Raw genomic sequence first — 19,420 nt, 5'->3', positions numbered from 1 at the left:
CATGGTATGTTCCAGAAGGTGGGCAAGTAGTCCCCCACCCCCACCCCCGCCATGTCTAAGCCTAAGTGTGTGTGTGGTTGAGGTGCTGTGTGTGGCTTTGCTGAGAGTTTCTCAGGCCGGAGATGTGACTTGCCCATGAGCGATGTCCATGTTTGGGGCTGTGTGCCAGGTGGCTATGGGCAGGCCGCCCTGTTACCTGCCCCGTTCTTAGGAGGTTGGGTAGTTTGGTGACAACTCCAACACTTGCCTTTGGAGGAGGGAAATCAGATAAAGGTTTTCTTAACTCCCAGAAGTGTAGGCATCACTAGGAATATGGGGTCCTCCCAGGTCCCATGGTCTAGCAGACACCCACAGAACCTGCTCCTCACCCCCACCACTGACATTACATACCCAGCCCCTACAGGGGCCATATTACCAATCTCCCCACTCCAGCCTCCCACCCAGATCTCACCAGATGCCCACAAGCCATGTCCATAAAGACCCGGGACAACAAACAGGCTGTCACCAAAGTCACCACCACCTCCCCATCACAATCCAGCCAGCACCCCATGGCTGCCAGCAGATTCTAAAGATACCCAGAGATGCCCCAAACTCCTACAGATCCCCTTTAGCCCCTAAAGTATTAATTTTGTCCTCACCAAGACCATCCTGGCTCAAGATGCCACCCCTCACAGCCCCTCAGAGACTTGAGATGGCAGAGACACTGGCCATTGGGGAACTCTTCCTACAGACCACACCCCTCTCCCCTGAGCTCTGGACCTCACCGCCTGCTCTTAAACAATCAACCCACTTTCATTCTTCCAAGTCTGTTTTCTCCTCTTTAAATGGGGAGTAATAGGAACACCTACCTCATTTTTAATCTGAGAAAAGTGCTTAGCACAGTGCCTGGCACCTCCCAAGCCATCGCAGTATGGTAGCTAGCTGTTGACTTTTACATTATCTCCCCCGGCCTGGCCCGCCTCCACCTCCAGCTCACCAGGTCCAAGTCTGATCTCATCCCTCCCATCCCCTCATCCCTGCCAGCTCCACCTCCAGGGCCAAGCCCTGCAGTCATCCTAGACCCCTCCTCCCTCCGTGGCCAGCCGGGCCCCAAATGCTGTCCATCTCTTCACTTCCACATCCTGAATAGTTGTCAACTTGGTCTTTGATCTTCATGCCCACTGCCATCATCTCTCGACAGCCTCATGAGGGGCGTCCCTGCCATCAGGCTGCCCTCTCCTGACCAGACGCCACGGAGGAGCCAGGGGTGTTTCCTAAAATGCAAGTCCGAGCCCCTCCCTCCCCTGTTACTTTTTCCCCTGCCGCTGAGGATAAATGCAAGCCCTCTGGCCACCCTGCACCTCCACCTCTGCAGCCTCACTCCTCTCCTCTTCTCTCCATCCCCCACCCCGCCTCACCCCAGCCCCGTTAGCACTTCCACCCCGGCCTGGCCCGCAGGAGTAGCCACCATATCACCTCCTCCGGGAATCCTTCCGGATCACCTCCATCCCCTTCCTCACCCCGCCTCCTGGCGGGGCCCAGCGCCCCCGCACCCCCACCCTGTGCGCTCTTCCAGCGCGGAGGTACCCTCCGTGAACCAGGCCTCCTAGCACCGGGCCTCCCCACTCGTCCCCCCGCCCCCCCCCCCCCAACTGGACTGCGCCGCGAGCCCCACGGCCGGGACCGGGTTGGTCCTGCTCCCCGCGGTCCCCTCGGGCCTCCGCGCAAACGACCACGCGGTGGAGGTCTGTTAAGTGGACGAATCAGGCGCCTTCACGGACCTTGCAGCGGAGGCGGAAGCCCCGTGGGTGCTAAGGTGGGGCCACTCCCCCCGGGGCCCGGCTCCCGCGGGCTGGGAAGTAGCGACAACTCCGAACCCCTCGCCGGGCCGCGTCGCCGGCCGCCTCCGCCCCTCCGCGCGGCCTCCGCCCCTCCCCCACCCTCCCTCCCGCTCTTTGTCTCCGGGCGCCCACCTCCCCGCCGCGCGCCCCCTGCATCGCCCCTTCCGGGGGACCCCCGAGACCCCCACCGCCGCGACGCGACGCGCAACGGCCTGCCCGGCGGGGGAGGGGCCCGCGTCCAGGGGGCCTGGCGGGCGGGGAGGTGGCTCTCTCTGGAGCGCTCTCTCTCTCTCTTTCTCCCTCCCTCCCTCCCCTCTCACACACGCTGCACACACTGACACACACACGCACACACACACTCACGTACACACACTCACGCACACGCACGGAGCATCCTCCCATTAGGTCTCCCGGTCCAGCCCCGCCGGCGCCTCCTGCTTGCTGCAAACCCTCTCCAGCTCCCCGACCCGCTCCCACCCCCTTCCCTCCGGCTTCAGGACCCTCCTCGCCGACCCGCACCCCGCTCCTGGGATGGAGCGGATCGAGCCCGCCCGGAGCCCCCCGCGGCCGGGGTGACGGCCCCCGCCCCTCTCCCGCCGGCCCCCGCCCGGAGCACCATGGGCCCCAGGGGTTCCTTAGGCGCCGGACGCTGAAGATGACGGATGCTGGAGGTGAGGGGCCGGGACCCCGAGGCGGGCGGGGGAGCGGGGCCGGGTGGCCGCTCGGGCTTGCGGTGGGACCCCGAGTGGGGCTGGATGGAGTGAAGCGACAGGGGCCTTTCTTCCCCTGTCCCCAAGGGGGCCGCGCGGAGCTGGGGAGCTGGGCTGTCGGGAGGGGACGGAGATAGGATTTGTGTCCCTAATCCTCTCCCTCCAGCCCGCTGCCGGGATAAATTAATTTAAAAAACTGGTGTGGGAGGAGGGGGAGAGGGCTTAACTCTTTCTTGCCCTGCGCCGCCGAGAGGCTGATGGGTTGGAAGGAAACTATCCGAGAGGCGCTGATGGGGGACTAGGGGCCCTAGGAGTGCAGTGGGTGCCCTGCCCTCCACCTCCACCCCCGCTCCAGTGGCGCCGGGGGGTGGGGTGGGGGGTGGGGGGGCACGCTTGCCGGATGCCCCAAGCCTGGGCCTATGGGAGAGGGGCTTGGCTTTCTCTAGCTGCACAACTGCCTCCTCCTACCCCCAGCCTCCTCTGCCGGCCATTCCTTCCTTCCAGCCGTTCCCATGCGCTGCTCTCTCGGCCCCTGTCTGCCCCTCCAGGGCACCTTTCCTCCCGGTGCCCCGCTGGGGCCACCCCTCTCCCGGCAGCAGGTTCCCCTCTTCACAGCCTCCGCGGGCCTCCGACAGCGCTGCTGGGGGCCCTCTCCCTGCCGCTTCCCCCAGCCCCACTCTCTTCCTTCCGTCTCTCTGGGGCTCTGTGGGTTGACCCCGCACCCCCAACCGGTCAGTTACTACTACCCCTTCTCTCTCCAGGGCTGTGCCCCTTTCTTCTCTTTCTCCTTCCCCTGAGTCCCAAGAAGCTTTGAGCTCACCTGTCTCCCAGAAAAGGGTCAAAGGTCACTGGAGCTCCTCTTCGGAGGATTGGAAGGAGCGCCCAGTAGAGCAGTAGAGTGTGAGCAGAGGGACAGGCTCATTTTCTTCCTGTGGCAGTTCCCGGGTTGAGTGTGTGTGTGTGTGTGTGTGTGTGTGTGTGTGTGTGTGTAGGAGTGTGATGGCTCCGTTTTGGAATGAGGGGGTTGAGTGGGAGAGGCCCGGTGACCCCCTGGATGTCCTGCTTCCAGAGTAAGGAGGGTCCCCCAGCCACAGGGAGTTAGTTGGGGAAGGGAGGGAAGAAAGCAGTTTGTGCTGAATCAGGATGGATTGGGCGCAGGTGTGAGCTGGGAGCCCAGCCCTCCCCTGAGGGCTCCAGACCGAGGACTCCTTTCACAGGAGGGTCTCCACCCTGGACTGGGACCCGGAATAAAGAACACCTGGGGCCCTTGCTTTACTCAGTGGTTAGAGCGGTGAGTTGGGGGTTCGATTCCCAGTCAGGGGCATGTACCTGGTTGCAGGTTCAATCCCTGGCTAGGTTGGTAGGAGTGCTCGAGGGAGAGGCAACCAATTGATGTCTCTCTCTCACATCGATATTTCTCACTCTCTCCCTCTCCCCCTCCCCCCTCCCTTTTATTCTCTCTAAAAATCAATGGGGAAAAAATATCCTCACTACTCGGGTGAGGATTTAAAAAAATTAACATCAATAAAAAATTTTAAGAACACATGGGATCTCCATGTCAGGTCGTCTAAGAGAGGAGTCACCACAGCCTCCCTCAGGGAGCCTCCATTCTTATCAGTTTTTATTTTTATTTAATTTTTCTTTCTTTTTCTTGTTAAATCCTCACCCAAGGATATGCTTGTTTGTTTGCTATCGATTTGAGAGAGAGAAAAAGAGAAACACCAATGTGAGAGAGAAACATCTATCAGTTGGCTCCCGTATATACCTGACCGGGGATTGAACCCTCAACCTGAGTATGTATCGTGACGTGGAATCCAACCCATGACCTTTCCTGTATGGGACAATGCTCCAACCAACCAAGTCATACCGGCCAGGGCTCCATTCTTAGCTTCAGCGTGTCCCTAGTCTGGTGGGGAATGCTGCCCCGCTCCTCAGGGAGCTCCCGTGCAGATGTGGGAGAGATGGGACCCACTTAGAGAATCAATGAAATATGAAAGAGTCCTCATTTCCCAGTGCTTGGGGAAGGGTGGATTTAGAAATTATGCAGACAAATGGGAGGAGGGAGGGCTATCTAGGACGACTTTCTGGAGGAGGTGGCAGCTGTGTGCTGGTCAGATGAAGCTTTGTGGTGGAATGAGGAAACTGGGTTTATTCTTAGGGGCAGCCTCCCTGCCCATCTGGCCCTTCGGGACAGGAAGAGTGGTCCCACAGCTTCTTTGCTGCTTGCACCCAGAGTTCAGGAATGGCAGGAGAGTACTTGGAGGGCCCGTATACTGATACCTCATTTCCTGTTTTCAGCCCCAAGCACCCATAGAGCCTGCTTCTCCCAGTTCTAGCCAGTATGGCCCAGCTCCCTTTCCCCTGCCTTTCTCCCCTCAGCGTCCTTTCCTTACAAGCACCTTCCAAAACTGCAGATCACCACCCAGGATAGGGCTGAGGGGCGGGAGCCCCGGGTCAAGGTTGAGTTCTGCCAATTATCTCCTGCATCTTGGTTTTCACACCTGTCACGTGGGGATACTAAGAATCCCAAGCCTGGCTAGCTCTCCGTGAGACGATGTCTCTGTAGTAACAGGACAGCTGGAAAAGGCCCCAGGCACGTGACTTAGCTTTCTTACACCTACCACATGTCTGGTCTAACCCAGTGCCCTGCCCTTCTCATGAGTGTTAGAAGTAACTGGAGCCCTAGCCAGTTTGGTTCAGTGGGCAGAGCGTCGGCTTGTGGACCAAAGGGTCCCGGGCTTGATTCGGTCACGGGCATGTACTTTGGTTGTAGGCTCCTCCGCAGCCCAGACCCTGGTCGGGGCTCGTGCAGGAGGCAACCAGTGGATGTGTTTCTCTCACATCAATGTTTCTGTCTTTCCCTCTCTCTAAAAATCAATGGGAAAATATCCTGGGTTGAGGATTAAAAAAAAAACCCAAACAAACAAAAGAGAACTGGAGATCATGGCCCCAGAATGCAGTGTGCCCCTGCCCCTGAGCTTCCTCCCCTCCCTTCAGCCAGTATTCCCCGGCCCCTCTGACACCCAGGCCTCGGCGTCGGCTGCTGCAATCCTGTATCTGCCAGGAAGCCCCAGTTGTTTCAGCTGCACATGTCCTGCTTCCCCACCTGCCCTCCGTGCTTCCCACCAGAAACACAAAATCAATCCCCCACCCATCTGCACTTCTTCCCGGAACACGCTCGATGCATCATAGAGATCTGGCTGTCCACTGTTGTGCTGTGAGTACTCCTCGTACCCTCTTGGCATCTGTGAGTCTGTCTAGAACTGAGTTTGTCAAGAACAGTGGCTCTGGCGCCAGCTTCCTGAATAGCTCGTGTTCAGGAAGGCAGGTGGTGAGTGCTCCAATGATGGGGGTAGGGAGGTAGGACTGGGTGATGGACTGGAAGATGGATGGGTGGATAGTATGCACTGATGGATGCAAAGATGGATGGATGGAGGGATGGATGGATGGAGGGATGGAGGGATGGAGGGATGGATGATAGGTGGATGAATGTGTAAGAAGGGAGGTAGGTAGGTGGATGGATGGAAGAACCCGAGTTCTGGTCCTGATATTGCCGTTAACTTATTATGTGACCTTAAGCCATTCTCCCTGTTGCTTTATTTGTAAAACGAGTGGATTGGATTTAAGAATCTCCCGGATTTCTCCTAGATTTTCTGTTGGCCAGTTTATGATGATTAAAAGTTTTTCGGGAAAGCTCATGAAGGAAAGGCCCAAGAGAGGGAAGGGGGACAGTCCTGTGACCCGGGTGGGGGCACACGGCAGATCAGCTGGGACCGTGACCACAGGACTCTGCCGGTGTCTACACCTTGGACCTGCTTCTGCCCCGCCCACCACAGCCTGGGCTGTCCTTCAGCTAACTCCTCTTCCCGGGGCTGGAGGGAGAGTTCCGAGGGCAGGTGGGCCAGAGGCCAGGAGCAGGCAGCCATTGGTGGCTCCCTGGCTTCCACCAACCTGGACCTCCTACCCACGGTCTTTCTCTCTCTCCCCTTTGTTCTCCCCAGCTCTCTGGAGCCATGGCTTCTTCAAAGCTCCGAGAACCCGCTGATGAGGTTTTTGGTAAGTTCTGTTTGGCTCTCTCTCTAGCCAAGGCCACCTGGCCCTTGGTGTGGGGTGGCAGGGAGGAGTCCCTTGGGGACTTTAGTGTGTGTGTGTAAGTGTGTATGTTGTGGTCGTACAGCTGATTCTTTGTCACACATCTGGACATGACAATTACAACAGCAGCAATCTTAACAAGGATCCTCTTTTATTAAGTGCTGTCTCGTGCCAGGTACTAAGGCCAGCACCCCCATCTCCCATGCGCTGTCTCATTGAGTCCTCACACTAACGCTAAGGAGTGTATCCATTTTTCGGACAAGGAGCTCGGGCACAGTGCTGGAGTGACTTGCCTTAAAGATCACATGGTAGGTTAGTGGCAGAGCTGGGACTCCAGGCTGCCTAACTCCCTGCTCTCAGTCACGGCGCGATAGATACGCCTGTACCCCCCAGGACAGGTGACGCACATCGCTCTTAATTTGCATAAATAAGGGACCTCACTCTGCATGGATGTACACAGAACGCAAATGCATAACACGCAGTCTCAGTACACACCGGGGTGCATGCACACACCTGCCTGTGCCATCCTTTACCCCCTGCGACCTTTCTATTGTATGAACTGGAGATAGACAACCAGCAGGGCAGAGCTCCCAGCATCCAGTGGGGTGGAAAGGCTGACTCCCAGCTGGATGTGGTGCAGGAGTCAGTGAGCAAAGGAACACGGAGGAGCGGTGGAGGCAGACAGAGGCGCCTGAAGCCTGTAACGTGTGCGGCTTTCAGAACTCACGTTGGTGTGCAGGACCTTGGGGGCTCCTGGGTGTGGACGGCCACAGGGCCTCCCAGCTTCTCCTCCCCTGACTTCTCCTCATCTCTGCCTTCCTTCCCTTCCCTTCTCCCCCTCCCCTGCTCACCTCCTTCTCCCCTGCCACTGCCACATGCCCTGGCAATGCTGCTCCACCGCCACCCAGGCCGGGCCTGACCTCTGGCCTGACAGAGGCTTTTCGTTCTCCACTCCCCTCTCCCACCCCAACCCTTCCTGTTTTCCCTCTCCCTGGCAGCCCTGCCTGCTTCCCCAGGCGAAAGGCAATTAAATATTCAGGACTTCCCACTGCCCTGGGCCTGAGTAGCTCCCAGGGGGAGAGTGGGGAGGGAAGCATCTGGAGGGAAGGATGGAAGAAAGGGAGGGGCCGGAGGGCGAGGGACTGGAGTAGGGGCTGCCCCACCTCGCTGCCTAGACCCTCCGAGGCCTGTGGTCATGGCTCAGGGTCAGGAGCAAAGGGCCCTCTCCCTGGCCCCCCTCTTTCTCCCCTTACCTATGCATGTATGTGAGTGTGTGTAACACAGACACACGCCGACAATATTTTGTTGTGGGAAACCAAAAGCAGAGAGAAGAGCACTGTGCACTCCATCATGGAATTCAGGGGGGCTGGTCACCGGCTGAGCCCTAGCACCTCCCCGCCCCCCCTTCCCCAGTGGCAAGAACCAGACGACCTGGATGCTATGACCTCTGCACCTGGGTTAAACCTTTCCTCTCCCAGCCTCACCTTCCCCACCTGTAAAACGAGGGTTTGGACTCAGAAGTCACTCCCATCTAGGCCTCAGAGGAGGTATAGCCGGCTTGTTAGTTACAAACCGAGCCTTGGGAGCCAGGCTGCCTGTAACCCCGCCGGCTCCTCACCAGCCCTGCGAAGGCTGCCTGGGGATTCCCAGAGTCTCTTCTCATAGGGCTGTGGGAGGTTTAAAGGAGCTAGTAATTGTGAAGCACTTAGACCCAGTGAGAGCTCAGTAAGGCTTAGCTGTTACTGCTCTGTCTTCAGTCCGCAGTCCTCACTGCTGCAGGCAGTGCCTGGAGATTAGGGGGCGGGGGCAGGGAATGGAAGGCTCCCTCCCCCAGCTCAGCCCAGGGAGCCGCCCCCAGCTCAGCCCACGGCCTGCACACGCCCGAAGGGAAGCAGGGGTGGCTCAGGGACCAGAGCAGAGGGGTCAGACCTGGAGTCCAAGATAGCAGTCCTCTGACAGCACCTCTCCCCTGTCCATCCACTCAGCTGCCCCTGGACAGGTGCCTCTCTGGTCCCCTCCCCCCCCTGCCCCGCGGCCAGGCCAGGGCCCTCTCCTTGCAGGCCGCACTGGCGCCTGCTGATCCCCGGGCACTCCAAGCCCAAGGCCACGCCATCCCCTCTTGTTGTTTCTGCAGCCTTGGCTCTGTATTGTCACCTCAGTCTGGCTACCTCTAAAACAGTGGCCCCAGTCACTGCCTGTCTTCCTCAGACATCTGACAGACATTAGCGGTACCGCCGAACAAGCCAAAGCCACTGCCACCATGGAGCGTGAATTCTAGCCCAGGGCCGAGCTGGGGGCGGACCACAGAGCCCTCATGACTAAACAGGGAGGAAAGTAGAAGGTGAGGGGTGCTGTGCAGAGGATGGAACGTGGGCGTGTTGGGCGGTGGCCCTCACCAACACTTGCGTGTAACTGGAGTCTATCTCTGCACCTGTCCATGGAAGTTTGGCTTTACTTCGCTTTTCAAATACCTACTGAGCACCGGCCCTCGGCCAGGCCCCGCACAGGCTCTTAGGGACACGTGGACAGGCAAGGGTGTCACCCTCTGCTGTGTAGACTGGCATGGGACACTCTTCCCAACCAGATCATAGTGGCTGTCCAGAGTGGGAGGAGGTGACAAGGTGACATGTTGGAGTTGAGGGCCAGACAAGGGTGGAGAGTGATGGAGCAGAGAGAGCAGCAGGGGCACAGGATGGAGGTGGGACGTGAAGGTAGAGGCGGGGTCTGGGTATCAGTATAAGTGGTTCCATCCAGTGCCCACTGCAGCCAGTGCCTGTGAGCACTTACGGAGTCACAGGCGTTACGGGGAAGCACGTTCTATGGATGCTCTCATCTAGTGCTCACAGCTCCGTAAGGGAGATACGGCTGGCATGGCCCCGTTTGACAGGTGAGGGTGCAGTTAGCTAAACGTAAGTACCTTGTTCAGGGCCAACCAGCCAGCAAGTGGCAGGACTGGGTTCAGCCCAGGCCATCTGGCTCCAGGGCTTCTGCTCTCAACCAAGGGGTGCATATCCGAGCACGCTGTGCAGAGGAGGGGGTGAGGGCAGCACAGCAGAGTGGGGGCTGGACCCCTCAGGACTTGGAGGGCTGAGGGGCATGGACCACTCCCCACCCCTCACCCCTCACCGACCCTCTGCCCGGGGTTGCAAAAGCAGGTGAGTATGAGACAGTCAGAAACGTGCTTTAGGGATTTCTTCTCACCTGTGGAAAGTGGGTGGGGAGACAGAACAGAGCCTGGCACACATTGGGAGCAGGGAACTAAGGATGGAGGGTGCTGAGGCCATGCTCTGGGACAGTGGGGCAGGGTGGGGGTGGGGGGGTGGAGGGGGAGATGGGAGGTGGGCAGCTGGGGAAGGCCTGACCTAAGGCAGTCAGTCCTGTTGGAGAAAGAGGCCAGGTTCAGGGGTGTGAGGGGGCCAATCTGTCCGTTCATTAAAATAACATTTTCTGACCACTACATACCAGGCACCATTCTGTGCCTGTGTTAGAGCAATGGACAAACTATCTCTGCTTGTGGAGCTGACCTTCTAAAGCAGTGATCGGCAAACCGCGGCTCACAATGAGCCACATGCGGCTCTTTGGCCCCTTGAGTGTGGCTCTTACACAAAATACCACGGCCTGGGCGAGTCTATTTTGAAGAAGTGGCGTTAGAAGAAGTTTAAGTTTAAAACATTTGGCTCTCAAAAGAAATTTCAATCGCTGTACTGTTGATATTTGGCTCTGTTGACTAATGAGTTTGCCGACCACTGTTCTAAAGGGCGGAGATACACGGTACAGGAAAAAACAGGTGTGTGAAAATAGGTTCTGGGGTCTTAGAGATTCTGTGGTCAGGGAAGTCCTCCATGAGAGGATTTAAGCCAAGACTGGAAGGTGAGAACCATGCAGACATCGCGGCTAGAGCCTGCGGGACAGGAAGAGGAAGTGCCGAGGCCCCGAGGTGCGGGTTAGGCTTGCATGTAGAGCCAGGCAACCAGGATGGCTGGGGTGGAGAGAGGGAGGGAAGCAGAAGCTCGAAGAGGTGGCACAGGCTCTCTCAGAGGGCAGACTCGGGGTGCAAGGCTCCTGGGAGACATAGGCTCTTCCTCTGGGTGCGATGGAAGTCACAGAGGAGTGACACGGGCTGACACGTTTTATCAGGATCACTCCGGCGGCGGTGTTGAAAATAGACTGTAAATGGGAAAAGGAGGAGGAGGGAATACCAGCTGGGAGGCGAGAGGAGATGATGACCTAGACAGGCTGTGAGGAGTTCTCTTTTGTGTCCCCTCCTCTACCTTGCCCTCCCCTCCCCTCCCCTCCCCTTCTCTCCTCTCTCCTACTCTCTTTTTCTCCCCTGCTCTTCTGTGAACTCTCTCTCCTCTTTCTCCCCATATGCATACGTGCATGTGAGTGTGCGTGACACAGACACATATGAACACTCTTTTATCGTGGGAAATGCAAAGTGGAGAGAATAGCACCGTGCTCTCCATCATGTGCACGTACTTGTCACTCAACCGCAACCATCGCCAGCTTGTGGCTTAGCCTTGCTCCGTCTCTATCCCTTTGCATGCTCCACTCCTCTTCCCCTGGATTATTTTGAACCTGGTCCAAAACATCTTGCCATTTCACCATGAATATTTCAGTACGTCTAGATACGTGCCAGAAGCAGAGCTAAGAGGAACTGTGGATGGATGGGTGTGTGGGGTGGAGGGAGAAAGAGGGCCCAGGGATGGCTCCAGGGGTTTGCTCTGAGAAGCTGGAAGGATCAAGCTGCCGTGTGCTGAGCTGGGCAGACTGGGAGGAGCAGCTTGGGGGTGGGGAGTCCTGTTTGGACATGCGCATTGAAGATGCCCATTGGACATGCACGTGGAGATGGCAGGTAGGCAGCTGGACACATGAATGGCCACCTGGGTCTGGGGCTGAGGGGCAGGGCAGCAACTGGGTGAAGGATGAGGCCTTTCACTGAGCCAGGGGACAGAGGAGCAGCCAGGTGGAGGCCAGGTGGTGGGTTTGTTTGGATGGGTTGAGTTTGAGGTGCCTGGTGCCTGGACATGACAAGTTCCCTGGCAGGTTTGGGATTCAGGGGAGGGGTCAGGGCTGGAAATAGACATGGGTGGTGGTTAAGCCAGGACAGCCACTGGGATGTCTGCAGACAACAGAGAACAGGCATGGGTGATGGGATGGGGTCCCTGAGCTCACTGGAGGTAGAGTGGGGAAGAAAGGTCCTAATCCATCCCCAAGTCTCGGGGGTGGGGTGTCCTTTTCTGCCTGGAGACTCCGGTGCCAAGGTCGGGGGTTGAGAGACACTGCGGCGTGAGGGCGTCATGCTCGGGTGGAGCAGATGGAGCGAGGAGCAATAGGGTTTATGCATGGCCCACTCACTGGGTTTGCCAACTCTCCCTCCACATCCCCAGCCAGGACCTGGCCCTGGGCCACAGACCCCAGGACAGGACCCGGCCTCAGGGGACTGAGTTTTCCTCCCTGCAGCTGCCACTGGTTTGTGTGTGTGTAGGGGGTGGGGTGGGGAGCAGGCTCCAGTTCAACGGAAAGCCAATGGTGCTATCACCGAGTGTGACCCTGAGCATGGCACAGCAAGCCAGTGTCCCTAGCGGGGCCAGACTAGCCAGGCTCCAATCCCAGACCACTGATGGCTGGTGGCTTCGTCAGGAGACTCCCTCTCTGAGCCTCAGTTTGCTCAGCTCTAAAATGTGCATAACTGTCCCTAGCCTGGTGCACAGTAGGTGCTTTTTCAGTGATAGCCATTGATACCGTGATCTCTCCAGTCTCCTCCCCCAGCCCTTCCCTCCACAAACCTATACCCTCCAACTGCCCGGGAGGTGCCCCCTGTGCCCCGCTGCCCTACTTCCCAGCATTGCATATGCCAGGCTCGCCAACCTGGTTGGTATATGCAGATCTTAAGACCCAGCCCTGGCCTGTCCTCCCCTGACCCAGCCAGCCAGGGCGGTCCTGTCCCCCTCTGCCTGTGAGGGGTTCCGTCACCCTGCTGTATCTATGTGCTGAGGTGTCTGCTTCCCCGGAGACTGCGAGAGACCGTTTCCCATCTCATCTGCACTCGGAAACACTCATTGAATGTCTGGGGTGTGAGTGCAGGTGGCCACTTGAGGTGGGCCTCTGGGCTCGCTGTCCTCATGCATCTGGTCTCTGCCCCCTTCACCCGGTTTGCAGACCTAGACTTGGCTGTGCCAGAGACCGTCAGACTGGACAGCAGTTTACACAAAGCCCGGGCCCAACTGCTGGCCAAAGGCCGTAGGCATCGGCCTTCCCGCTCGAGGCTTCGGGACAGTGCCAGCTCTGCGGAGGATGGTGAAGGCTCCGATGGGCCCGGAGGCAAGGTTGGGGCAGCCCACCCCATCACACCTACCCCACCCACTCTTCCTGCCCCTGGAGTCCCTCCAAACCCTCTTCCAGGGAAACCACACACCCAGGCTTCTGATATAATAATGCTCACAAGCTTTAGCTACCTTCACATTTGGCTCATTTCATCCTTAAGGAAGAGATTGTCACCCTCATCTTACCGATGAGAAAACTGAGGCTCAGAGGTTCCGTAACAAAGTCACACAGTAATGGAAGGAGTTGGGATTCAACCCCAGCCTATGTGACTGAATGCCCCCCGTCTCCCACCTCTCACTGCCCAGCCACCCCTCCGCCCACCCGCATGGGGAAAACCCCCTCTAAGGCCCCCCATAGACCCAGGAGTCCGGGCTCCACGCCTCAGAGGCTCCCGTGCAGTTTTCAGGGTGAGCCTGGCGCCCAACCCCTCAGGGAAGCGGGGAGGAGGGATGGCGGTGAGCGGCTGCCCCTCCCGCAGGTGACCGACGGCTGCGGGAGCCCCCTGCACCGGCTGCGCTCGCCTTTGCACTCGGGCCCAGGGTCTCCGGCCGTGGGCTCGTTCTGCCTGGAGCCTCCGGGGTTGCGGCGCAGCCTGGATGAGGATGAGCCGCCACCCTCGCCGCTCACCCGCTACCGACCCCTGCACAACGCCGCTTCGCACGAGGGCCTGGCCGCCGCCTCCTGCTCGCCGCCGCGCTCCGCGCCCTCCTCGGACAGCTCGCCCAGCTTTGTGCGCCGCCACCTGCGTGCGGAGCCGCACAGCGAAGGTGAGCAAGGCCCGCGCAGCTCCCCCTGCTGGTGCGCGCGGGGACCGCAGCGGCCCCAAAGCGCAAGGATGGACCAAGTGTAGAGTGGGGGTGGTGGTGGTGGTTAACACCTGGTTTCACTAATCTGAGCGCGGACGACTGGACGCTCCGTACACAAGCGAGCAAACAGATGCAGTTTCTCATCCTCCGGCGGCTTGTAGTTTCCGGGAGGAACAATGAAATAGTTCCTTACAGCCTACCAGTTGGCGGCTGCTGCTCCAAAGGTTTCCTTAAATCAGCGGTCGCCGACCTTTCGGACCTCACGGACCACCAGTGGTCCGCTGGTAGGGGGCAAGCAATCCAATCATCCTTTAATGATTAATTGTATAGTTAATTGAGTTAAATGTATAATTATTTTATTTTTTAACATATATTTTATTGATTTTTTACAGAGAGGGAGGGAGAGGGAGAGGGATAGAGAGTTAGAAACATCAGTGAGAGAGAGAAGCTGCCTCCTGCACATCTCTTACTGGGGATGTGCCCAAAACCAAGGTACATGCCCTTGATCAGAATCGAACCTGGGACTTTTCAGTCCGCAGGCCAATGCTCTATTCACTGAGCCAAACCGGTTAGGGCTTAAATGTATAATTAATCGAATTAAATGTATAGTTAAAGCTGTAATAAGTGCTATGTGAGAAATGTACATGGAGGTGAGAGAGTGTGGCAAGCCAGCAAGGCCATGCATGGGTGAACCTGAGGGGAGGCGGTGAAGGATTTAGAAAAGACAGACAAGAGAATAAAGCTGGGTCTAGGTGGGACGCTGCTTCTCTGATGGAGAGACAGTGCCACAGCCTGTAAGCCGAGTCTTTATTTTATAGCCAGTTTCCACGAGGCAAAGTAAGGACGTGGTCAAGATGTTTATAATGTCCCGGGTTTCGAATCTACTCAATTACATGCACCTGATCAAGCTTTGTTTACTTGCTGCACCTCCCGCAGCCCATATCACTTAACCACGTGATATCACTTAACCACGTGGGGCTACAGGTTCGGACCATAAGGTCAAGCTTACAACTATAGCCTTTGGCTATAATTGTGCTGGGACTTGCACATACGTGGCTTGGCCACCAGAGGATCGAGCCCTCTCATTAGTCCCAGGCTTGAACCTGTCCAAACGCTATAGCCGCTCTCCACAAGAGAGCATATAAAAGGTGACAGGACCTAGTTGGGAGCATCCTGGAAGGCTTCTCTGAGGAAGTGACATGTGGTGCAAGATTGGAAGGCTGGTTTAGAAGTTGGCCAAGATAAAATTAACACGAAATAGTAGTGGTCCCTACCTTTTCAGAGTGGTTTATGGTTTGCATAAGGTTTTCATGAACATCCCATTAGGTCCCATGAAATATCCCCGTATTTGAGATGAAGGGAGCTCAGAGGGTTAGAGTGACTGTCCTAGGTCACACAGCCAGTGAAGGGCACCAGAGCCAGATTGCATGATTCTAAGTCGGGAGAATTTCTACCACCTCACACTGGCAGCTGGAGGAGGCAGGTAGGCAACCACACAGGCTACTTCCTTCCCTCCTCCCCAAAAGATGATAGTCGGGATGCCAGCCCACCTGAGCCTGCCAGTCCCACCATTGGCCTGGATAAGAAGACTCGCCGGAAGTTCCTGGACCTGGGGTGAGTGAAGGAGGGACCAGAGCCAAAGGCGTGGAGCTGTTGGGGCGCAGGGTAGCACAGTGGGCAGCACTGGCCCACTCCCCTCTTCCCTCCCCGAAGGGTCACCTTACGCCGAGCATCTACTAGCAAGAGCCGGAAGGATAAGGGCAGCAACCGCCTGTCCATGGGCAGCAGGTAAGTGGTACCCACCACACCTCAGCCTCAGCTTCTACCCATAATTCCCTGTGGCCCCGGCCCTCTCCTCGGTGCCCACACCCATGCAGGACGCTCTCTCCACAGGGAGTCGGTGGAGGGGTCCAGCAGGTCAGGGGGCTCCCCGTTCCTGCCCTTTTCCTGGTTCACAGACAGTGGCAAGGGCTCAGCGTCCTCCGGCAGCACCACCTCCCCTGCCTGCTCCCCTAAACATGAGAGCTTCAGCCCTAAGAAGTCAGCTTCTCAGGTAAGTCCATGGCCCTCTTGCCCCCAAACTGGCCCTCGGGCTCAGATGACACGAGCGCATACTCCACTCTGGCTCGGGCTGGGATCCAGGCATTCCTAGAGTCCATTTGTCCTCCATAAAGCCATTCGGTGTTTCATTCATTCATCCATCTCAGTTTGTGCATTCACTTGTTCACTTATTCATATTCTGATTAAGTTGTTGATTCCTTCATTGCTTCATCATTTCAGCACATCACTAAATACTGTGATTCCCCTAGCGCCGTGGTCGGCAAACTGCGGCTCTTTGGCCCCTTGAGTGTGGCTCTTCCACAAAATACCACGGCCTGGGCGAGTCTATTTTGAAGAAGTGGCGTTAGAAGAAGTTTAAGTTTAAAAAAATTTGCCTCTCAAAAGAAATTTCAATCGTTGTACTGTTGATATTTGGCTCTGTTGACTAATGAGTTTGCCCTAGCGTACACCCAGCCTGAGGTCTCCCCTGTTCCTGCTAACTTTTCTGCCTGGCTCATTCTAGCCCCGTGTCCTCCCACAGGGGGGATCCTGGTGCCTCTCACAAGTCACCAAGTCATATGGTGCCTGCCCAGCTCCTGGCTCATGCATAGGGTGCCTGGTGCCTCGTTCAGGACATCTCCATCCAGTTGGGGGTGGGTGGGTTGGGGGGACTCCCTTGAGCTGGGGCCAGCTTTCTGCTCAGCACCATGCACTCCCTCCTGTCTAGGAATCCACCCTGAGTGATGACTCCACACCCCCCAGCAGCAGCCCCAAGATCCCGAGTGGTCCCCGGCAGGAGGCCAAGTGTTCCTACCCTTACCACACGCTGTCCCAGTCTTCGGATGAGGTGAGCAGGCCCTGGCCTCTGACTCTGCCAGGTGTGCAGGCCACAGGCCAGGTCTTCCCCCCTCACTCTCCTTGGTCTCCGCCCCAGTTCCTGGATGAGCCTCTTCCCACTATCCACCACTGGACCAGTCAGCAGGTGGGCCAGTGGCTGCACAGCCTCAACCTGGAGCAGTATGCCGCTGAGTTTGCCGCACGGCAGGTGGACGGGCCGCAGCTACTGCAGCTGGATGGAAGCAAACTGAAGGTGGGTCAGGGCCTGAGGCAACCTTCAAGGATTGGGTTCCCCTGTCCTGACCTTGTCACTCCTGCTGCCCTAACCCCTGACGTCTAGGCAAGGTCCTTGGCCTGGTCTTTGTGCTCTAGCATGGGTCCTCAGTCTGACTTGAAACTCAAACCCAATTCTTTAGTTTGACCTTCAAGCTCCAGACCTTGACCTTGAGGGCTTCACCTCATCTAACTCTTGACTCTGATGGATCTCCTGGTATCGTGGCAAGCAGGCCTCTCCCCTGATCACCTTGTCTGATTCTCAGTTGTGGAGGCGGGTGGTAATGGAGGGAGAGCAGGAGGGGCTGGTGTCTGTGCTGCGAGTTTTGGCCTGTGTCCACCCTCTGCCAAGTTGCTTGGTGAAGGAGTGGGGAGGAGAGTCCCCCGGGCAGTCTCTGGAGTGGGAAGGGACCTCACCAACGGACCAGCTATGTGACCTTGGGCAAGCTGCACCCCATCTCTGGACATCAGGGTCATGGCCAGGCTGAAATTCTGAGTAGAGGAGTGGGAGCCAGGGATTATGGGAAGTGGAGGATGGTGGGGGCTGGGGTGTTGGTAAAGGGCCTGGTGCTCTCCACCCTCTTCTCTCCCAACTACTCCCATTCCAAATTCTTGCCCTGAGGGTTCTGATCCCTTGGCCAGTCTGGGAGGTGGAGGCGACACCTCAGAGAGGACAGGTGGAGCTCCGGAGAGGGCACACCCGAACACAGAGAACCTGGGGGTGGATCTGGGGCGCCTTCCCTCACTCTCAGCTCCTCCCCCAGAGCCTGGGGCTCAGCAGCTCGCATGACCGGGCACTGGTGAAGCGGAAGGTGAAGGAGCTGGCAGCGGCCGCTGAGAAGGAGCGCAAGGCCCAGGAGAAGGCTGCCCGGCAGCGCGAGAAGCTCCGGCGCAGGGAGCAGGAGGCCAAGAAGAGCTAGAGGAGAGCCAGGCAGGCATGGCACCCAGGCACGGGCAGCCCGCTCGGCGGGCACAGGCTCCCCGGGGAAGTGGAGCTTGGGCTGGCCTGGCCCCGCGGTCTCAGGGGAACATGCCCTCTCTCATCTTGTCACTCTGTCTGGACCAAGATCCCCCAGAAAGGGAGACCCAGGGAGAGGGCCCAGCACTACATCGACTTCCAGAACTGGTTTTGGCACAGAGTTCCTGGGGGAGGTTGCAGGTTATGGGAAGAGGGCAGAGGCCAGAGCTAAAGGCAGCCGGGAGCCCAGAGGCACCTGGGTCAGTCTGACCCTCTGTCCTCAGGCCACCGTGGTGCAGGGGCTGGCAGTGAGCTGGCATGCCTACCTGCCTGCCTTCCAGAGCCCCTGCCATGGGGCCAGGGTCCCAGGGCTCGGACAGGTGGCGGAGCTGCTGGGGAGGAGGGGGTGGGTAGAGTCGTTCCTCTCAGGCTCTCCAAGGCGGCGGAGTGTGGGAGAGCTCTCTGTTCCCAGGGAGGCCGGTGGGCACTGCAGCAAGCTGCACTCAGGGTAGACTCCCAGTCTCCTCCTCAACAGGAGAGCAGAGGAAGCAGCATGGCTATCCGCGGTCTGTGCAGGACTTCAGGCGAAGGGAGGATGAACCCTCCCTCTTCTCTTCCCTCCCCTGCCCTGCAGTCCCCATGACGAGATGACACCTTACAGGCCTGCCCCTCCCCGGGCCCAGCCAGGCCTGTCTGTCCTGCTCTCCAAGGCAGGCCCCCTCCTCCTCCGGCTGCCCTCACGGGGCACCTGAGCCCTCCCTGCCCACAGAACAAACTCAGAGCTGGTGGAGACACAGGACGCCCCTGCCAATGCCTGTGTGGGACTGAACGGGCAAACCCTCACCCAGGCCGGACAGAGGCAACGCTAGGTCCCCCGGAAACTGCTCGATTGGCAGGGTTTGTCAGCCCTCCCTCACCCGGAAGACAGTGCGAGCTCTGCCTACAGGAGGGGGGCCAGCCCCCACCCCGTGGGGATGGAGTGTATCCCAGCAGCCCATGGATGGCACCTGTCCTTGTAGGGAGAGCATTCAGGGCTAGAAAATTAGCCCAGCTTCTGGAGCACTGGCCAGTTCCCAGTGTGGCTAGGGGGCTTCTGACTAGAAGTGACCCCACCCCTCCATCTGCCTGGAGTCGGGGACAGGACCCAGTGCATGCCGACTCCCCTCATTCCTGCCCAGGGCTCGCAGCTTGAGGGCCACCCCGTCCCTGGGACCCAGCCCTTTGCTGCTCTTTGCTGTCTGCGCTGGAGGAGGGGCTTCCGAGGGAAACAGATATGGGGGCACTGGCACCACCTGGGCCCGGTGGAGGCTGGTGGGGAGGTCGGAGGGCACCCAGGCCCTGGAAACTATCGGGAGCTCTGTGGGTGCCCACCTGCATGTGAAGGGGGGAGGCAGTACTCAATTTATTTCAATAAACACTTTGATGTGCCAGTGATCTCCGTCTTCCTGGTTGGGGCTGGCCTGGGTCGGGGGGCTGTGCCGTGCCTGCTCTGTCCTGGTGGTACACACCGAGTCATGCCCCAGCTGTCCGGCCACCCCGAGCGTGTCATGTGCTGGT

General features: G+C 58.2%; 1 protein-coding gene across 2 annotated transcripts; it reads left to right on the top strand.

The window, feature by feature from the left end:
- The first annotated feature begins 2,134 nt into the window (after window positions 1-2,134).
- Window positions 2,135-19,352, top strand: SAMD14 (sterile alpha motif domain containing 14). 2 transcript variants are annotated; one of them, XM_079798476.1, is made up of 11 exons: window positions 2,135-2,491; window positions 5,558-5,747; window positions 6,532-6,586; window positions 12,785-12,951; window positions 13,428-13,716; window positions 15,282-15,369; window positions 15,469-15,543; window positions 15,649-15,808; window positions 16,523-16,642; window positions 16,730-16,885; window positions 17,670-19,352. In XM_079798476.1, exons 2-11 carry the CDS (start codon window positions 5,712-5,714, stop codon window positions 17,823-17,825), a joined length of 1,302 nt encoding a protein of 433 aa, XP_079654602.1. In that variant the 5' UTR covers window positions 2,135-2,491; window positions 5,558-5,711; the 3' UTR covers window positions 17,826-19,352. The 2 variants fall into 2 exon arrangements, with proteins under 2 accessions (XP_079654602.1, XP_079654601.1); XM_079798475.1 differs by having other exon boundaries at window positions 16,523-16,885.
- The last annotated feature ends 68 nt before the right edge of the window (window positions 19,353-19,420 follow it).

This window comes from Cnephaeus nilssonii (genome assembly GCF_951640355.1).
Source record: "Cnephaeus nilssonii genome assembly, chromosome: 19".
Classification (NCBI taxonomy): domain Eukaryota; kingdom Metazoa; phylum Chordata; class Mammalia; order Chiroptera; family Vespertilionidae; genus Cnephaeus; species Cnephaeus nilssonii.
Note: the sequence above shows the minus strand (reverse complement) of the source record. Positions and strands in the feature narration are given on the sequence as shown.

Excerpts from the sequence above, each read along its gene's own strand:
- SAMD14 (XM_079798475.1), top strand. The coding sequence starts at position 5,712 with ATGCATCATAGAGATCTGGCTGTCCACTGTTGTGCT. Across the intron at positions 12,952-13,427 it reads CCGATGGGCCCGGAGGCAAG|GTGACCGACGGCTGCGGGAG; the intron begins GTTGGGGCAGCC and ends CCCCTCCCGCAG. Across the intron at positions 15,370-15,468 it reads CGGAAGTTCCTGGACCTGGG|GGTCACCTTACGCCGAGCAT; the intron begins GTGAGTGAAGGA and ends CCCTCCCCGAAG.